The sequence below is a fragment of the Bidens hawaiensis genome, unplaced genomic scaffold (genome assembly GCF_021521415.1).
Source record: "Bidens hawaiensis isolate Kalapana, Puna unplaced genomic scaffold, B.hawaiensis_p1.1 tig00024484_1, whole genome shotgun sequence".
In the NCBI taxonomy this organism is placed as follows: domain Eukaryota; kingdom Viridiplantae; phylum Streptophyta; class Magnoliopsida; order Asterales; family Asteraceae; genus Bidens; species Bidens hawaiensis.
The window spans coordinates 236,879-251,014 of NW_027493872.1; the positions used below are offsets into that span (position 1 = coordinate 236,879).

The window sequence follows — 14,136 nt, forward strand, 5'->3', positions numbered from 1 at the left end:
ACATGTATTCTATTATCTAAAACACAAACCTGAAAATTCAACCAAATAAAATTGACCATATAATATAACATTAATCTTTAATATAAAAACTTGCAATTATGAGTTTTTATAACCAAAAGGAAGATAATTCAAAAACACAAACGAAGTATAAAACAAAACACCAAACAAAACCAAATCACAAACAACTTATTCGGAAAAAAAAAACACAAAACTTGAACCGATTTCTTTTTCGAATATGTTTCCATAACATTATATGTTATCGATAATAACACAAGAAAATTCACCCAATTTGAAATTTGTAAGTTATGTTAATATACAGTTCACTAATGTGAGTTGGGGGAAAATACAATATCATAATTAATATCGATAACCGATTGGAATAGGGATTAGGGGTACGGAAATTATTAGGATTTGCATGCAATTGAAAATTACAAATTTGAATAGGGATTTGTATAACGATTCAAGGATAGGGATTTAGGGTTGGCAAAATAATATAATCATACCAGGGTTTGAAAACATACCGATTTGAAGATCCAGATTTTAGGTGCAAACAAATGTTGAATGGCGATTTAAACCTTCAATAGGGTTTTGGTGCATCTGGTGTGAACGACGATTTGAAATCCAATAATATTTGGTGCGTCAATAGGGATAACTGATAAGGCTGGTTATGGAATGTTTTAAATCTTTATTTAATTTAATAAATATAGTTAGGAATTAAAGGTTAAAATATGAGACTGTCACTTGCAAAATATTAGGCCAATTAGAGGGTTTGTGGTTCAACTGATATTTTTGTTTATTATAATTGTAAATTTATTTACATGTAATTATCAGTTTTATATATACACATACACACTTTGGCCGGATATTGGCTAGAATCTCCCTAGAATACGAACCTCGTCAGTAACCTAGTTAAATGCAGAGTATAAACTGATATGTTAATTAACATTAGTTCACATTTTAACTAAATACGAGTAACTAATATTAACTGCGAGTGTATTATATTATGCAATTTGTATTTAACTAATTAATTGAGTTTGATTAACATACTTGTATTTCAATTGCAAGATCTTTAAAAAAAATTGTAATAAATGTAACATCTCATGTATTTTAATAATATTGTTTCCCAAACAACGTACGTACCCATGCAACCTTGAAAGAGTATATGAAAACCAGCAGTGGCATGCCACGTAACAAATTAGGATGACTAAGTAGCCAGTAGACAGTTAGTTATAAATACCAGTCTTATTACCTCCCGATTCAATCTCTCTTTCACTTTGATCAGTTCCAGCCATGACGCCGTCAAGGATTCCGATCATCATCTTCTTCTTTTGCTCTCTTGTTTACATCGCGGCAAATGATACCAAAGACTTGGTTCTCACCCTTGAACAATCCAATTTCACCCAAACTCTTACCAAACATTATTTTCTCGTCGTCGATTTTTATGCACCTTGGTAATTAAGCCTCATTCATTTTAGATTATTATGTGATTTCAGTTTCATATGAATCTAAAAAGTATTTATGCATGGCGCCATTTTGATCTATGTGTTTAGATGTGTGATTTAAAGATGATGGTTGTGAATTCAAATTCTATACATCATGTAATATATATACATAATTGTTCGGTAAACAAAATATGATCTTGTATTAATAGTGTTAAGAGACATAAACCCTAACCTGGACGCATTTAAAATCGTCTAACATGAACATGCATGACCTGTTTATCTAAACAAAATAAAATGGGTGATGGGTGGGTTGTAATCAAGTTTTAAAAGTGTTAAACGGGTGGCGGGTTGTAATAAATTAGTGGTGGTAAGAAGCTTGGCTGGTTGACCTTATCATATATTTATGTTTATTGTCATTTTTTTGTCACTCGGATTTTAGATGCATTGAAGGGTCGACCCGATTTACCACCTAAATGGGTTAAACATGTCAACCTGAACACAAGTATGCATTAAATAGGGTACATATATAATCCCCTTATGTATCACCGTTAAATCAACTAGTACAAGTGTTTATACACTTCTCAATTTTAAATCGGTTCTGTATAACTGTACAAGTGTTTACTTGGAAAAGTGGTCACAGATTCATAATAAAATCTTAACACAAACAACATTAAAGACATCAAAAAAGGTCTTGTTGGGACATATGGCTATGTTATGTTAAGTCTACGCCTTATTTTATCCATTAACGCTTTCCCGTGTCTCATCAGGTGCGGTCACTGCAAGGAACTTGCTCCAGAGGTACTCGTGATCCCCAATAACATTCATCTAGACAATTTATATTTTTCTCGATTCAATATTATTTCTTGTGATACATATATCATTTTATGACTTTTTACAGTATGAAAAAGCCGCCTCAGTATTAAGCAGTAACGAGCCTGCAATTACTTTAGCAAAAGTGGATGCAAATGATGAAAAGAACAAAGACTTGGCCAGTATATATGGCATAAAGAGTTTCCCAACACTTAAAATAATAAAAAATGGAGGGAAAACTGTTCAAGATTATAAAGGACCAAGAGAAGCTCAAGGAATAGTTGCTTACTTGAAGAAACAAGCCGGGCCCGCTTCTATGGAAATCAAATCTACACAAGATGCCAATGATCTTATTCATGGAGATAAGATCGTTATTGTAAGCATATGGGCCTGATTTGTACATTACATTTTGGATATGTTTTATCTCTAACGAGTCAAATACGTAAATAAGAAAAAAAAAGCTAAAAAGGAAACCGGTCAGTGGCTTCAATTTGTGCAAAATATTAAACGCATATAACTTCCTAAAATCGCTTTATTTAAAAAAGGTTAATGATTTATTAAAAATTGAACGAAAAAAGTGTTTTGGGTCAACCTAACCCAGCCTGATATGTTTTGACTCGTTACCCAATAATATGTTATATTTATGCTGCAACCATATATAATGTGTTCAAATTTTTTTGTAGGTTGGAATTTTCCCTGAATTATCCGGAGATAAATTTGACACATTTTTAGCATTAGCTGAAAAACTAAGATCTGATTATGACTTTGCTCATACATTAGATGCAAAACTTTTACCGCGAGGTGATTCTTCTGTATCGGGACCTATTGTCCGATTATTCAAACCGTTTGATGAACTCGTGGTAGATTTTGAGGTGCGTTTTACACTTTTACATGACATGGCATGAATTTGATGAAAATTCTTTTAACTGTTTAGTAATTGTCAACTTCTTTTGAAAACAGAATTAACATTATTTTCAGGATTTTAACTTAGATGCATTAGAGAAGTTTGTTGAGGAAGCAAGCACTCCTACTGTCACTGTCTTTGATAATGATCCAAAGAATCACCCCTTTATCATCAAATTCTTTAACACTCCCAATGCAAAGGTGCACATGATTTTATATAAAATTTGTACTTATGTTAACTTTTATAACAAGATATTGTTGAATTTGTAGGCGATGTTATTTTTGAACTTCAGTAGCAAGCCTTTTGGTGCATTTGAATCAAAATATCATGATATTGCTAATGAGCACAAGGGAAAAGGAATAAGTTTTCTTATGGGAGACGTTGAGGCTAGTCAAGGTGCTTTCGAGGTCAGCATCTTTTAAACCACTTTAAATTTGTAATAACACGCGATTATTATGCTTTCACATGATTGTAATAATGTTTTAACTCAACAGTTTTTTGGACTTAAAGAAGATCATGTTCCTGTCATTGTTATAAACAATGAAAAAGACAAGTATGTGAAACCAAACTTAGAGCCTGACCACATTGAATCATGGCTGAAACAATACAAGGTGTCACTTACTTCTTGACGAAAAAAAGTTAAAACGACTTTTAATATAAAGTTTATTAAAAATGTGGAATAAATATGCAGGATGGAAAAATTTCACCATATGTGAAATCTGAGCCTATACCCGAGTTTCATGATGAGCCGGTTAAGGTGGTTGTTGCTGACAATTTTAATGACATTGTTTATAAGTCGGGGAAAAATGGTATGTTAAACATTAGTTCATTATCATTTATATTTCATTGTTATACACAAACATTGCTTTTACGGAAAACGGGCCCCACATTTAAAAAACTTGATCCAGGTCAATAAATCGACCCGTTTATTCGTATTAATGTTCAGGTCAATCCATGTATTTTATAACATGACATTTTTTATAATGTTCAAATCTATTTTAATCTATAACATGTATTAAAAGACAAAAGTTCTACATAATAATTCTTGTAAAAGTTTGCCTTGCTTTATAATAATTATAATTATATAACAAAAATTAAAATTAAATAAACAAAAGAGGAAGGGGGGGAGGTCATAATCATCTATTTAAATTAGTCGGTACGCGTGCAAACGACCCAAAAAAGTATGAGCAGAGCATGTTCATGTTCGTTCATTTAACATAAACGGATACATTAATGTTCGTTCGTTAACAGTATAAACGGGCAATCAAAACTGAGGATAGGTGAGCGAACATAACTGAGAGAAAACTAGTTAAAAGTAATAAGTTGTAATAGGCCAACAAATTTTAAATGGATATATATAATATAACGAACAAACCGAACGCAAGCGAATGACCATGAGTGTATATAAATGAACAAACATAAACGGAGTTTCACGAACATAAATGAAAGAACGAGACATGTGTTCTTGTTCATTTAACTACATGAACAAAACTTTTTATTCATGTTCAGTCGTTTATTAAATAAACGAACTTCATGTCAAACAGTTGCTAAACGTTCAGTTCGTTTACAAGCTTATTAGCGAGGTCATGGGATAACGGCCCATTTATCTGGTTCACGGGTCATTAGTAGTCTGACACATTGAAAGGTTTATTTACAATCATGCTACACGTAACAACCACCACTAACCAGAAATTGAAATTTTGACAGTTATGTTGGAGATGTATGCTCCGTGGTGCGGGCATTGCCAAAAGTTGTCTCCAATCCTAGACAAAGTGGCTGCTTCATTTGAAAAAGACACAAATGTTGTCATTGCTAAGATGGTAACTAATGACTTTATAATTCCCTACAAAAACCTTAAACTAGTAGTGTTTTGTAATTGTTTTTTACTTGTTTTGTATAGGATGCTAGTGCAAATGATATTGTGCATGAAGGGTTTGAAATTAAGGGCTACCCAACATTGTACTTCAAGTCAGCAAGTGGAAAGTTGTTGCAGTACAGAGGCAAGAGAACCAAAGATAAAATTATTGAATTTATTAAAAAGAACAAGGATGATGTAACACAACAGGATTCAAGAAAAGAGGAACTATAGTTAAGGTAACAAATTAAATTGTCTTGTCTGAAATTCAGCATTATTATGGTTATCTTGGAAATATGTAAACATTTATGTTGAATATTAGCTGTTGTTTTCATGTAATGGATGCAGGAATATTGTTTTTATCACTCGAGGAGATTCATTTAACGCGTGTGAGCAAGAGCTGCCGACTAATACTGCAAAGACGCGATGGTTTCCTTCAGTCATATCTTTCCAAGATTAATATAATATCCACTCAAGTTGAATAAGATTGGAGGTTTGTAGTTTTGAGGATAGAGTAGCAGTAGTAGCTATGGATACCTTTTGTTTGCTAAATTATCATTACTTTGTTTTACAATAACAATTACTTTGTTATGTGGTCCTTTCCATGTATATCATGATTTTTTTGGTAACTATAACACATGGTTTTAAGAAAAGAGCATACAAATGCCACTAATCTACCTAAAAACATCATTATTTTTTTTTTTGGCATATAAGATGCAAGCTGTAAGGAAATAGTATATGTGTGATAAGAATATGAAAATGGCTGCATCTCATAGTTTTATAACAAATATGAAACTATGTAAAGTTTTGAGTGAATGTAAAAAATAAAGTCATGTAATATAAAAGAAGACACGCCAAGTGAAGCCTACAGGCTCACTAAAACACGGTATTGAATCTATTAACTATACAACCGATAGATTACATTCAACAAAACTACACCTTTCGGGTATGTCTATTGAACATACAAAGGAATTAGAAAGAACAGGAAAAAAAATGCAGCAGTATTCTTCCATTCAGATCCAAATCTCGGTTTTCAAAACCATTCATCCTGCAAAATATCTAAACCCCTAATACAAGCTCCAAAATAGCAGGAGCTCACTGCTTTGTTCTTAAATCTATAAGTAGAAAGAACACAAGTATAATAATAAGTGACTTATTATTCCATCATTTGAGTCGGACCAAAAGGATCAGATGAACATGTCGTTTAAATATGGATCTCAGTTCTTCATTGGCTTCAACACCTATTCGCCTGAAACAAATTAAATCTTATATGAGATTTCATATAAACAAATAAAATATGTTAATGCTGATTTATTACGCTAAAGTAAGAGAACATTTCACATGTTATGGCTACCTTTCAATGAACAATACCTATGAACATTATTAAAGATTATATAAATCAGAAAAACAATCCGTGAGAAAGAAGTGAGTTGTGACTTGAAAGAACAATACCCTATTTTAGAACCATTCTTGCCAACTATAATCTTGCGTTGACTAACTTTGTTGATGATTAAATGTTGCTCAATCCTTATAGAACCATCCCTCAATTCTTTCCAGTCTATTAATCTATGTTCAACATCATATGGAATCTCCTGTTACAAAATCAAGTTCATGAAATTTAAACTACATCAAAAGACTAAAAAAATAAAAACTTTATCACTCAAATTCAAGCCTTCGAGAGTATTATAGGTAGAACGTACCAAATGGGTCAAAGTCAAAAAAGCGTTGGGTTGACCCAAGACACCTCTTGTTCAAATTTTCTATTTGTTTATAATTTGGTTAAATATGATTAAAAATCACATTACTTGGATAAAAAAAATCCAACTTTTTATTAAATATTTTAGCAAAATTATGTACTAGAAAATACAAGGCAAATTTCGACCTGTTCAACCCATATGGCCCGTTTCATTTAAATCGTAACAAAACGAGTCACATTTGCAACCTCCAACTTATAGGTAATTTTAGCTTCTTAAAGTGTTCCAATGTTAACTAGAGGTTGTTCATAATAAACTGTGTTAGCAGGAAAATTAATCTTAACCAGATGAAACTAGAATAAAATTGCCGACACGTTGCAGTAAATAGGATAAAGAAAAAAACTCAGTTAATACCTGATGAACATGGTCTAGAAATTTTTCCCTAACAACTTCTAATGATATGTTCTTCATAACATCTTCGGTCATGATGAGAGGATCTTCATCCCATGGTCTTTTAACTGCCTAAACAATTAAAACACAGTTATAATCCAGATAAAAATAACACAGAATGTTCAGATTTCAAAAGTAGCAAAAAAAATATGATATCAAATGAGTTCAAAAGTAGTACGTTAAAATATAAAGTAAAAAAAAAATGCATGCCTGTTCCATCAAATAATCTGTAAGATCTTTGACTCCAGAACCCTTTAATCCAGAAATGAAATACCTAACGGAAACAGAAGAAGGAAAAAAAACAGAATTATTAACTTTTTAAGTTAATAAAAACCAGAATGAAAAAATAATCATTAAAAAATAAAACAAAGAAGAATGCACGTAAATTACTTTTCATATCCAGGAAGATCTTTAAACTGATCTGCAACTTTCAACAAATCTTTCTTGTTCTCTACCAAATCGACTTTATTCATGCATAATATGCGTTTTTGCTTTGGGTTTACTTGTGAACCCATTTGTTTAATAAGTCCAACCAATCTTTTATCAGGCCTAAATACATATATAAGAGAGAATCAGTTATATGGAGCTAGGGGTAGGTAGATAATTTTACATTTATCCCCATAATCACATCTTCAACTCATCACAAATCATACTGATAGAGCCCACAAAATAAGAATATTGAAAGATAAAAAAATACATATTCATAAACCTGGTAAGATGTCTATGAACATCAAATATAACCACGAGTGTGTCATAAAGATCAATTGAACTCCATGCACTTTCAACTCGAACTTTAACATCAGATTTTGGGAGTCCACTACTTCTCATAATAAGCCCCGGGGTGTCTAAGAAACACTGCTCATAAAACAAAACTCTAAAGTTAAGGATAACTGAAATATGTTGTCTTTATTGACTACTTCTATGAAAAGAACTTTATGCACAGTAATGCACGGGTACACCCGTGTGCAAAGGGGCATACTATTTGTGTTTTTCCTTTAGTCATCACTCTTAACACTTCATGTGTAGTTGTGTTGGTTTTCCGTGAAACTGCAGCAACCTTCGTCCCAACCTAAAAAAGATATATAAAAAAATATTCAAAACATAAACTAAAGTCACCAAAATGAACCGAGAGAAGTTGATATTTGTTTGCAAACAATTAAAGAAAATGTAAATATTATGTGCTTTGAGTGTCAGTTATACGCAACAAGCATAGATAAAATGTCAGAAAACAAAAAACATATGGATAATTAGGGTATCAACTATGATTACAAGAAGTATATCACTTCAATAATAATCAAAATCTTTTGAACAAAACAACTTGGAATGTTCTATTATCTGTGCACTAAAATTACATAGTCATTGACTTTTAACCTGTTCGACCTAGGGATGAGCGGGTACCGACCGGTACCAATACCGAAATGTTCGTTTTTTACCAGTATCGGTAGTACCGGTACTGAAAGCAAATTCGGAAAATACCGTACCAATTCGCTACCAGTACCCGTTTGCTCATACCCACCTCTGCCTAAACAAATATCAGCAATACAATTATAGAACATCAATAAAAAGTTAAGAAACTATTTGTCAAAAGTGCTTGCATTCTCTTCTAGTATGACCTAGGGCATTTGGAACTAAACCGATATAATCATATATTCAAAACAATTTGGTCAATTTAAGTTAATCACTTAATCCTAATAATCTGTTTCAAACCAGTCTACGAATCTTAACTTTTGCAACACATCATAAGAAACAAAACGAAACCAAACCATGAAATTAGTGAGTGCAGATTTGCCAGCATTCGGAGCACCAATAATCCCGACGGATAACGACATCTGATCCTCCATCTTCACCACTTCACCTTCGTCTTCCTCATCATCCTCCTCATCAGTAGCAGCCACCGCAACTTCAAGCAACGCCTTGGAAAGGATCATACTTCTACGCCGCTTCTCCTCCTGCTCCATCATCCGCTCACTCTTACTCTTAATCTTCTTGTTCTTATTAATATTATTATTATTATTATTATCTTTCACCAATTCTTCTTCTTCTTTATCTTCTGTTTTGAATATTGTTTTCTCCACCTTTCTTCGATACTTTTGGTCCCAGGCGGGTTGGGTTTTAAACCCTGGCTCTGGTAATTCGAAATGACTGCTGTCGAATCCGAATCCGGCGGTGGGTGGGTCGTCGGATTCGGGTAGTGGGTTTTGGGTCAGGGTTTGGGAGGAGATGAAGAATCTTGGGAGGAAATAAGGGTTGAGTTGGGGTTTTGGAAAGGGTTTGAAGGAGTCTTAAAGCTTTCATGGTGAGGTGTGTGATTGATTGATTGATTAATCAAGAGAATGTGATATATGACGATTAATTAAACATTAATATAGAGATCGGTGAATACAATGAAAGAAAGAAAGAAAGAGGTGTAAATGAATTGGAGGAAGAGAAAGAAGGGTTCTTTCTGTAGAGGCATGAGGTTTTAAGATTGATTGCATCAATACACATGAGCGGATTAGGCATGATCCGTTAGGGTATACGTTTTTAAGAAAGGAGTGGACTTTGTGTTATTGTCTTCCTACAATGATGTCTCTTTGATGCATCTGTTACTAGGTTTACATTAGGAATGAGCAAATGATATCGGGTATTGGTACTAAGATTTTAAGAAAATCAAAATCAAGAAATTCGGGATCGATACCGGTATTTACTAAGTTATTGCCAACAATACCGGTACCAAATTTTTGGGATATTCAGAGTCGATACCAGTATGATACCGAGCTCATTCCAAGTTTACACTTTCACGATATCCCCTGTTAGTAGTGTTATGTAATTATTAAACCATCATTAGCAACCTAGCACTACATATTTTGTATTATGCTTTGCATGCATGTCTCTCTTAGAGTCAAAAGGTCTCATTATAAGCAACATCTATATTCCTTGGGACCTGGCGTGGATGTATGGTTTGCCTAAATCTCAGTCTTCTAGATACTACCAATACCTTCATTATGTGTAGGATTTTACTAGGTATGGTTGTTGTTGTATCGTATATATAGAGAGAGAGTATATTTTTTTCGTTTGTTAAAACTAACCTAATGCATTGCACTTGAGTTAAGAGGAGATAGATATGGGAGAGAGGGTAAAAGAAATAATTGTCTAATTGCATGCATCTGTGATATGTGACTGAGAGGTAAGGACACATACAAATAAGTGAGAGACTTGGTGGCTGGTGGGAGAAACGAGAATGAGTAGATATGGTGATGTATCATGCATCTATTATTTTGCATTGTAGATGGTCTTTTTTTCTTTAAACTACGTCACACAAAAACAAGTCTATACACCACATGAAAATCATGTATCAATCTTTTACTCGAATATCACATTTTATGGCCATTACTACATGCATAAATGCATGTGATTTGATTATGTGTATTACCCTTCCACTCGTGTGTATCATTCCCACGCGGATAAATAGTCCTCCAGGAGGCAGAGAGGCTCCATAGTATTAAACTTTGAATATATTATAAACCACACTTTGAATATGATGTTACAGTGGTTATAAATAGAAGATACATGAGCCAAACTTTTGAATTACAATAAATACAGATATATGAAATGCATAACTTATGAAGAGAATTTCTCCATCTTTAACTAGCTATGATTTTTGGGATTGATATGATTATTATCCTTGATGTTGGTGGGTTAAAATAATAGTAAATTTTCAACCATTTTTTGTATGTTCATTCTCAAAATTTTGGGAGGCCCCTTTTGTGACATCTGGTGATCAAGAACCGAGAGACAAGGTGTGAGGAATGGAATATCATCTTGTGTTTCACATTAGCATGTTTAAGATCCAAGTATACAATGGTTTATTCAAGTGTTCGTAGTTGATCGAGTTTTTGAGAATAAATTTGAATTAATACTATTGTGAATAAGTTGATTGATTTTCATATAGAAGAAAATATTTAAAGAGTTGTAACCAAATTGACAAACATTTATTAGTGAATAAATATTTAACATTGTCCGCTTAAAAACTACTTTATGAATCTTTTTTATAAGTTGGTTTTGAAAATTTGAAAATGTGATATTGGTCTTTGACAGGCCAGGCTCCGAGAAACACAAAAAAAAAATTTGGGCCGAAGACGAATCTAATATAGGTTCTTTGAATTGAGACAAATAAAATTGAAGCTATCCTCCTTGTAAATATATATGATTCATATTTACCATTAAAATGATCTGGGCATGCTATCTTTTTGCAGCTAGGTGAGCCTCCTGGACGTTTTAATTTGAGTGGGCCCATGAGTAATATGGACAACAATCATCCAAAAAATCGATGAACGTTGGTATACCTGCACGTTAACTGATATACCTGGGGATGACAAACGGCATCTACTTCACAAGGTTTTTTTTCTAAACTTTCGATGATAAATTTTGAATTTTTAATGCTCATTTTAATATGTTATGGGAAAAGGCTTTGGGGCAGCTGGCTCAATGATTTAAGAGAGGTTTGGCAGTTGGACGTGTGAAGAGGAAACCTAAGGTTAGGGCATGGGCAATAGCATGTGAACGCGCTTAGTGTGGTCGTGCAATTACTGTCATTAGCCATCTCCACTTTGGTGGGATGGTAAGGCTTAGGCCTTTGGGTGAGAGGTCCAGGGTTCGATCCCTGGCAATGGCGGTTTATTGTAAATAGTAGGAGGCAATCTTAAACATTTAAAAAAAAAAAAATTAAAATTACTGTCATTAGCTAATATGATTTCCAATAAATAATGTTTGTTTTTAGGTGTTTTAAAGAATTAATGAAAGTATTGTTATTGTTGGTATGCTCTTTTTCTATTTGAAGGACTTGTGAATGGTGTGCCATGTCTCTTGGAGGCAGAAACTTTATTTTCAAATAGCATTACTTTTGATAAGCTTTTTTTTTAAATAGTATTTCCTGATTTTAGACCACTTGCTTTATTAGAAATTAGGCGACATATTTGCTTACAAATTAGAGCATATGTTGCTGGTTGGTGTGATGGTTGAGTGTCTTGTTTATGACGTGTTTACGAGATATAATCCACTCAGATTAGGGTGAAACAAAAAGTGATGGGAGTGTTACAACAAGCAACACTATGTGTGTGCGCATTTTGAAGGCATTCCACTTCAAGAGTAGAAATCATTTGCCTTCAATTATAAACCATTCGCCTGCAATTGGACCAGAACTATGATTGAAACACATGCTGGGCAGTACCTAGCGTCTCATTGTTATATTATTCTTTATGCTAAAACGTTCTTTTTTTTGTTTTTATGATAACTAAGTGTTACCTTAACATTTTGAAATTATTGTTGATGATTATTGGTTGAATCTTGTGATTTTACTAAATGGTCAAATCATGTGACTCATGCATATATCCAACTAGGGGTGTTCGTGGTCCGGTTTTTGAAAGTTTTTAGTTCAAAGCGTGACCCAAATTGTAACTATCAATTTTCAATCTTTGTAAACCGAAACCGAACTGTTCAGAATTAAAACCAAACCAACAAATTAATTCCAGTATGATATATTACACTTTTCATACATGTACATTAGTTCGATACGACTATCTACGATGACGAAATGAGTGACACAAGTTGAGACGATAATACAATCGAGTCGGGATTCTTATCTAATTGATGTGCATATATTCAAGGAGCCTAGTTTGTTTTTATAAATAGTTCATACTAATTAAATAATTCAACTGATGTACATGTATGAAAAGTGTAATATATGTAATATATATTCAACTGATGTACACTTTTCATTTGATATTGCAGTGCATATATCGAGTCGGGATTCTTGTTTTTGATGGTCAGAACCAATTAAATAATTAAGAGTATTAAAAAATTTTAGAATAACAATATGAGAGTGCATTATTTCTATGTTAATTAAAGCAGGCCATATTTATAAATTTTTTTTTTGTTGTTTCTTTCATTACAATTGATTTATAATATTTATTAGTGATTAAAACTTAGATAATTGTTTATTATTGTAAGCTAAGTGTATGTTGTTAAAACTGTTATTAATAGTACTTTTATTATATATAATTTATGATAATTTGACTATTTTCTTTATAATTATTTGTATTATATAAAGTTGGATCAGTTGACTAAAAACAGTCAAACTTACCCATTCAAAATATATGACCGACGCATTAGCATACATGATCAACCTAAAATAAACTATTATTTGTTGCGAACTTATAGACACGCTATCTATCACTTCATCGTTTTATTGTCAATCACACATATCCACACAGACTTATTTTGTTAGCTTTTGATACTCATATTAAGAAATTCAGTAGCACAACCTTCCCAGAACTTTGAGCAAAACCCTTAGATGAACATTTCGTGGTCATTCACAACGACCTCCACATATTTATTACGCATGGTTTCTTGTTTACAATTATAGATTTGTGAAAGATGACATGTCACACCTGGACTATGGACTAAAGCGTGGGTACCCCCCCCCCCCAACGGTTGCATCGCCACCCGCACCGCAAAGCAAACTCATACCCATCGAATCTCATTGGGCCCCGCCGCAACGCGCGGGTACACCTACTAGTATAACACTAACTTTTTATAGGGTGTGCCTGACCCCCATAGCCTAGCTATAAGTCCGCCTCTGTTGTTACTAACGACCAGTAAACTTGCATCTTCGATCCCCCATCTTATTTTTCTCAATAGTGTAACTTTACGCGTTCGTCCGGCCCCTCCATACAATGCCGTTTAAATAAAATTTATGTTAAAAAAATATTTCTTACGAAGAACTTGAATACTTAAAAACTATTTTGAACAAGTTTAAAATGGAAAAAAAATGGCCCAAGTGCGGTTCAAGCATGTGATAGTGAATCGACCTTACATCCAATATTTGGGTGAGAACTTTTGACAAGACCCGATTTATGAAATATTGTATCAAAATCTGAATATGAGTTTTTAACACATGTTAAAAACCAACATCTTATGAAAGATTCTTACAACCATTTAGTT

At 33.1% G+C, this 14,136-nt stretch overlaps 1 protein-coding gene and 1 pseudogene across 2 annotated transcripts; one reads left to right on the top strand and one right to left on the bottom strand.

The window, feature by feature from the left end:
* Nucleotides 1-1,205: 1,205 nt before the first annotated feature.
* LOC143569445 (protein disulfide-isomerase-like) lies at nucleotides 1,206-5,245 on the top strand. The gene is made up of 10 exons (XM_077055354.1): nucleotides 1,206-1,451; nucleotides 2,210-2,240; nucleotides 2,341-2,628; nucleotides 2,936-3,124; nucleotides 3,231-3,356; nucleotides 3,426-3,563; nucleotides 3,651-3,767; nucleotides 3,848-3,965; nucleotides 4,864-4,976; nucleotides 5,057-5,245. Exons 1-10 carry the CDS (start codon nucleotides 1,291-1,293, stop codon nucleotides 5,243-5,245), a joined length of 1,470 nt encoding a protein of 489 aa, XP_076911469.1. The 5' UTR covers nucleotides 1,206-1,290.
* Nucleotides 5,246-6,009: 764 nt separating this feature from the next.
* On the bottom strand, nucleotides 6,010-9,450 carry LOC143569446 (GTP-binding protein ERG-like; annotated as a pseudogene). The gene is made up of 8 exons (XR_013141741.1): nucleotides 8,919-9,450; nucleotides 8,135-8,224; nucleotides 7,865-8,010; nucleotides 7,546-7,704; nucleotides 7,366-7,429; nucleotides 7,120-7,227; nucleotides 6,464-6,603; nucleotides 6,010-6,260 (listed from the first exon to the last, which is right to left on the bottom strand). The product of XR_013141741.1 is annotated as a GTP-binding protein ERG-like (transcript).
* Between the last annotated feature and the right edge of the window lie 4,686 nt (nucleotides 9,451-14,136).

Coding starts and splice junctions, on each gene's coding strand:
- LOC143569445 (XM_077055354.1), top strand. CDS start 1,291: ATGACGCCGTCAAGGATTCCGATCATCATCTTCTTCTTTTGCTCTCTT. Junction 1,452..2,209: donor GTCGATTTTTATGCACCTTG/GTAATTAAGCCT, acceptor GTGTCTCATCAG/GTGCGGTCACTGCAAGGAAC. Junction 3,125..3,230: donor AACTCGTGGTAGATTTTGAG/GTGCGTTTTACA, acceptor CATTATTTTCAG/GATTTTAACTTAGATGCATT.